Below are 5,339 nucleotides of genomic sequence, written 5' to 3'. Positions count from 1 at the left end.
CTGACAGTGTGTTTGTGTTCCAGTGCGCTGCAGTGTGTTTGTGTTCCAGTGCTGACAGTGTGTTTGTGTTCCAGTGCTGACAGTGTGTTTGTGTTCCAGTGCGCTGCAGTGTGTTTGTGTTCCAGTGCTGACGGTGTGTTTGTTGTTCCAGTGCTGACAGTGTGTTTGTGTTCCAGTGCTGACAGTGTGTTTGTGTTCCAGTGCGCTGCAGTGTGTTTGTGTTCCAGTGCTGACAGTGTGTTTGTTGTTCCAGTGCTGACAGTGTGTTTGTGTTCCAGTGCTGACAGTGTGTTTGTGTTCCAGTGCTGACAGTGTGTTTGTTGTTCCAGTGCTGACAGTGTGTTTGTGTTCCAGTGCTGACAGTGTGTTTGTGTTCCAGTGCTGACGGTGTGTTTGTGTTCCAGTGCTGACAGTGTGTTTGTGTTCCAGTGCTGACAGTGTGTTTGTGTTCCAGTGTGCTGCAGTGTGTTTGTGTTCCAGTGCGCTGCAGTGTGTTTGTGTTCCAGTGCTGACAGTGTGTTTGTTGTTCCAGTGCTGACGGTGTGTTTGTTGTTCCAGTGCTGACAGTGTGTTTGTGTTCCAGTGCGCTGCAGTGTCCAGTGTGTGCACGGGCGGTACCGAGAGGAGGAGTGCTCTTGCCTATGTGACGTGGGCTACGGGGGAGCGCAGTGTGCAGGTGGGGGCCCCCGCTGTGATGACATCATGTGACAGGTCCAGTCATTCCGCTGGGGGGGGGGGGGGGGGGGGGGGGGGGGGGGTCTCCCCTCTATCTGATGGATGTTACAGTTACTACTCATATGGGATTAAAAGGATTCCTCTTGTTTTATGGTTTTCTGTATGCTCAGTGTGCTGTGCCACTGACTGCAGACAGATGCTACTGTATGTGAGGAGCCTGCCTACTCCCTACTGGGAGGCAGGTCTCTCTTGATTGATGGCCCAATTAAATTAACAATGCGCTGGACTCTGCTCTGATCTTCTCTCTCTAATGACTGTAGCCAGTGCTTCCTGCCCTCTGCTTATTCAGTCCAACTGCCAAACGCCGTTTCCGATGCTCTCTCCCCTGCGCAGAGAAGGTGCGGTTCCCCTTCCACAGCTGCGATGTGCGGATCGATGGGGAGTGCTTCATGGTGTCTCCGCAGGCAGACACTTACTACGGAGCCAAGGCCCGCTGCCAGGTGAGGCTCCACGCCGCCTCAGCTCTGTCACAACGAGGAGGAGAGCAAGCGGCAGGAACCGGTCTTCCCAGCCGTGATTCTCTGAATCAGGATTTCACTGGAGAAATGAAAACGGCTGATTGTTTGTAGTGCCTCCTTTGTTTGTAATGGGAATATGTAGTCCTTAGCTTCATCTGTCAGTGGTGGAAAAAGCGTTAGTAAATGTCTAGGTGTGTCTCACAGAACCTTTAGCTGTGTGTGTGTGTGTGTGTTTGTGCGCACGCTTCCATCCGCGTGTTTGTGTGCGTGTGTGTGTGTGCATGTGCGTTTGTGTGTGTGTGTGTGTGTATGTGCACGTGTATTTGTATTTTTGTGACTGAGCATGTGTGTATAAATGTGTTAATTTCTCTGGTGATACTCAGGCCAAAGGAGGGATTCTAGCTCAGATCCACAACCAGAAGGTCCAGGACATCCTGGCGTTCTACCTCAGCCAGCTGGAGACCACCAACGAGGTCAAAGACCCGGACTTCGAGACAGGCAATTTCTGGATTGGTAAAGGCCCCTGTCCTTCCTGTCCCCACACCCGCTCTCGTGTGAAGCACGATGGCGAATGCGGTTTTCTTTTCAGCTTCGGGTGATTGAACGCGCTGTTGTTTAATCAAAGCGAGGGAGCGCACAAAGGAGTTTGGGAGTGTTGACTGAGAGCGCGTTTCGGCTCGGCCCTCGTCTGTGACTGATGGCATTTAGAGAGAGCGCTCCTCGTGTCTCTGGCGGCATGCGCTCGGCTTCATCGTCGCTTTCTCTGATGCAGGTCTGACCTATAAAACCTCAAAGGACTCATTTCGCTGGGACTCCGGGGAGGGGCCCTCGTTCACCAGCTTCGCCTTCGGGCAGCCCGACAATCAGGGGTGAGTGAGAGGGGAGGCCGCCTCCCCTGTGCGTACAGGTTGGTCCTGTGGTTACTGTTTTTTTTTTTTCAAAACTTAAAATACGTTTCTGAAGTTCTTGTCTTGATTTAGAATTTATGTACTTGAGAGGGGGGTTCGAGTTTTAGTCAGCTCTTCTGCTTGGTGATATTCTGGTGTTTTTCCCCCCATCTGACCACTAGAGGTCTCCCCCATTCTCTCTGCCGCAGCTTCGGGAACTGCGTGGAGCTGCAGGCTGCCAGCGCTTTCAACTGGAATGACCAGCGCTGTAAAACACGCAACCGGTACATCTGCCAGTTCGGTGAGTCCCGGCCCCTCCCCTCCACCTCCCCCCGTGTGCGGCAGCCCCGGACTCTGCTGCAGGAGGCAGCCAGTCTCTCAGCCTTCTCTATCAGAGAGCAGGGAACACCGCACAAAGGGCTTGGTATCCCTGGCTTTGGTTGGTTTGAGCCAGCTGTGCCACAGCCGGATGGTAGCTACGCCATTTTTTTCCACTAGTGTTAAGTATTTTTCGCATTATAATTTTATCTAAATATATAGCGTGCAACCATTCGGTTATGGTCTGCACATTTTTTTTTTCATGCGAAAATTGTATGCATAGCTATAATGGAGCTGGCAACTGATGTTGGTGAAAGTGGCACCTTTTTAACAATACACTTATTCATCTAACATAAATACATAAATACAGTGTGTGTTTACACAAGTAAAGAAGCATCAAAACAAACTGATTTTGATTTACCCCTCAGGCTGACTCCAATGCGCTTTGATGGTTTGAATGTGCTTTCGCAAATACATTTTGTTTTATTTGTGAATCGAAAGTCATCTTTTAGCCTCCGACACGGTAAATGATCTACAGGGTGAGAGCAGAGCAGTAAATGTACAATAACTCACTTTAATAACGTGCGTGCGCTCTGTTTGTCTAGTTTTTGTACCGCTTCGACTAATCGGCGCTTAACAAATATTATTTCTTGGCGAAATGAAAAGGACGCGATCACCCACCAGCGCCGTCAAACACGAGACCTTTTGTTTTTATTTTATCCTTTAATGATGCTGAAGTGCGCACATAAAACCAGAAGGCTTGTGAAATAAAACAAAGGTACTTTCTGCTGATTGCAACGCTCTCCGGTTTTTATCTCGAACCATTCGTCGTTAAGAACACGTCCGACACGCTGTCGCTGCATTTTGATGATGTACAATTCCGCTACACTCACGTTTAATCAATGTAGCGTAACACAGAGTGTGTTTGTGATCAATACGTGTCACTTCCATGGGGGTGACAGGCCATATTTATGGTCCGTTGCACGGCGAGATAAGGAGAGAAGGTGTGTGCTGCCTTTTCTGTGGTTTGTTCTACTGGAGCGATGCGTATCAATCATAAAGAGCACCTTTTTAATGTAGGCGGCGTTACCGGATGTTGTTTTTAACGGTTTGAGTTTAAGAACCATTTATATGTCTCTGAGCTATAATGGCAGATGGGTTTTTTTTTTTTTTTTTTTTAAAGGAATAAAGATGGATGAAAGGTGGGTGCACCTGGATGACTAGGTGACTGTACAGTACATTACCAACACGTCTGCCATCTACAGGACCCCCATTAAAAATAAAACTCAATAGAGCAACAAATTACAAAATAAATTAATTTGCCTATGATTAATAGCTTTTCTCCCCCCCCCCCCCCCCCGCCAGTTTAATTGGAAAGCTACATCCACGTGCAGTCTGTTAATTGGCAAAATAGGAATGATAAGGGAGAAATTCAGAAAGTGGAGCTCTCAGACTAAGGGAGGGGGGGCCTGGGGGGGGGGGGGGGGGGGGGGGGACCAGCTGCATCTCTGCAGGATGATGTGCTCATTACTTCATCCTCCTGGTTACCTGGAGAACTGGAGCATTGTGTGCTTGAACAAGAACAAAACAAAAAAAAAGTTGTGTATTTAAAATAGGGAAATGGGAACGACAGTAGTGGTTTGTGCTCCAGGAACAAGTTTTTTTTGCGGGGGAATCAGTGACTCTGTTTGAATGGCTTTTGTAATCTTACATGGAACATTAATGTCTGCCGAACTGAATCCGAATTTTCATTGCTTTTCTGGAGGGGATTTGTGTCATTAACCGTTTCACTTTGAGCACAATTGTTTTAATCATTCACTTGGGGCTTTAAGTAATGGTGTGTGTGTGTGTGTGTGTGTGTGTGTGTGTGTGTGTGTGTCCACAGCTCCTGAGCACATAGCCCTCTGGGAAGTTGGTAGAGGAAGGAGGACATGATCACAGTTCCAGGACAGTAGATTTTGGCTGCCTTCTTTAGTCAATTAGTTTGTGCTGCAGTAGTGACCTGTCTGTCATTGGGGCGAGCAGAGTGTCGGGTCAGAGGGCGCCCTCTGCTGGCTGCGCTCGATTTGCCTCCACGTCACGCATCCAGTTCCTTATAGTGTTACCATTACTCCCAGTAACCGACGGATCGTCGCACATTGCCGCCTGTTTCCGAACAGGCCTGAGTTAGCACTGCCGTCACCTGCGTGGATCAGCCAAAGACGCAGCGCTGCTCTCTCTCCTTCTCTGCTCGAAACCGGCTGCTCCCCCTCGACGCTCCCACTGCGACGGCCAGGGCTGGGACGTGCTGCTTTAGTTAAGCATTACAGGATGCCTCTCTCTGCTCGCTCCAGGGATGTTCCCCCCCCTCCCCCCCCCACCCCTGGACTTTACAGACACACAGCCTCTCGGCATGAGGCGTTTCGTCCACCAGCCCCCCGGCTGTTCCCTTGGCCCTCGCATCCGAAATCCAAAATGTCCCCTTTCTCCTCAGCCCCTTCACTCCTCCTCCTCCTCCTCCTCCTCCCCCCTTGCAGCCGCTCGGCAGCCGGCCGGCATCGCCGAGCCTTCAGTCTTCCGGCGCATGCATATTAATAAAGCCGATAAACACATTGCTGGGAAATGGCAGCGCTAATCCCAACCTGCTGGAGTGCGCCGTCTCTCTCTCTCTCTCTCTCTCTCTCTGTCTCTCCCTCCCTCCCTCTCTCCCTCTTTCTCCCTCTCCCTCCCTCTCTCTCCCTCTTTCCTCTCTCTCTCCCTCTTTCATCCTCTCCCTCCCTGCCTCTCTCTGTCTCTGTCCTCTCTCTCTCTCTCTCTCTCTCTCTCTCTCTCTCTCTCTCTCTCTCTCTCTCTCTCTCCCTCTCTCCTGCTGGGGAGTCGGAGGCTCAGGGAGCGGGAGCTGGGTGCCAGCCTGTAGCTTGCCCGGGGCGGGGGGGGGGGGGGAGGCCTGGGGGGGGGGCAG

At 50.6% G+C, this 5,339-nt stretch overlaps 1 protein-coding gene across 1 annotated transcript in view; it reads left to right on the top strand.

Moving 5' to 3' along the window:
- LOC118215245 (C-type lectin domain family 18 member A-like) overlaps nucleotides 1–5,110 on the top strand; it is a 17,756-nt gene extending 12,646 nt beyond the window's left edge. The window contains exons 7-12 of the mRNA XM_035395819.1: nucleotides 584–676; nucleotides 1,069–1,175; nucleotides 1,577–1,706; nucleotides 1,966–2,062; nucleotides 2,290–2,381; nucleotides 4,284–5,110. Coding sequence (XP_035251710.1) covers nucleotides 584–676; nucleotides 1,069–1,175; nucleotides 1,577–1,706; nucleotides 1,966–2,062; nucleotides 2,290–2,381; nucleotides 4,284–4,333 — 569 coding nt within the window. The 3' untranslated portion in view covers nucleotides 4,334–5,110. The remainder of the gene's footprint in view (nucleotides 1–583; nucleotides 677–1,068; nucleotides 1,176–1,576; nucleotides 1,707–1,965; nucleotides 2,063–2,289; nucleotides 2,382–4,283) is intronic.
- The last annotated feature ends 229 nt before the right edge of the window (nucleotides 5,111–5,339 follow it).

This window comes from Anguilla anguilla, chromosome 16 (assembly GCF_013347855.1).
Source record: "Anguilla anguilla isolate fAngAng1 chromosome 16, fAngAng1.pri, whole genome shotgun sequence".
NCBI classification, from domain to species: Eukaryota; Metazoa; Chordata; class Actinopteri; order Anguilliformes; family Anguillidae; genus Anguilla; species Anguilla anguilla.
The sequence above is the reverse complement of the archived record's forward strand: the minus strand, read 5'-3'. Positions and strand labels throughout refer to the sequence as shown.